We start from the raw sequence: 312 nt of genomic DNA, 5'->3' as shown, positions 1-312 counted from the left end.
CAGCAACAGCAGCAGCAACATCAGCAGCAGCGGGAGCCTCTCTCTAGAGTCTCCGAAGCAGCAGCAGCAGGCAGCAAGCTGCTGCTGGAATCTCCCGCTATGCGCGTGAGGCTCATCGTGATCACCATGGTGAACAGCAGCAGCAGCAGCAGCAGCAGCAACAGCAGCAGCAGCAGCAGCAGCAGCAGCAAGCAACAACTTTTGCGGGTGGACTTGCTGCCTTTCCTGCTGCACTCCTAGGGAGAAGAGCTGCTGCTGCTGCTTCTGCTGCTCATCCGCTTCCTGCTGCAGCAGAGACCAGTGAAGACTCTG

General features: G+C 59.0%; 1 protein-coding gene across 1 annotated transcript in view; it reads left to right on the top strand.

Moving 5' to 3' along the window:
* The window catches only part of EMH_0065500 (uncharacterized protein), a gene marked incomplete at both ends in the record, with an annotated part of 5,660 nt that overhangs the window by 434 nt on the left and 4,914 nt on the right, over positions 1-312 (top strand). Inside the window, one exon of the mRNA XM_013498389.1 lies at positions 3-105. Coding sequence (XP_013353843.1) covers positions 3-105 — 103 coding nt within the window. The remainder of the gene's footprint in view (positions 1-2; positions 106-312) is intronic.

Source organism: Eimeria mitis, genomic scaffold, assembly GCF_000499745.2.
Source record: "Eimeria mitis Houghton genomic scaffold, Emh_scaff3391, whole genome shotgun sequence".
In the NCBI taxonomy this organism is placed as follows: domain Eukaryota; phylum Apicomplexa; class Conoidasida; order Eucoccidiorida; family Eimeriidae; genus Eimeria; species Eimeria mitis.
This window is presented reverse-complemented; position numbering and strand designations above follow the sequence as displayed.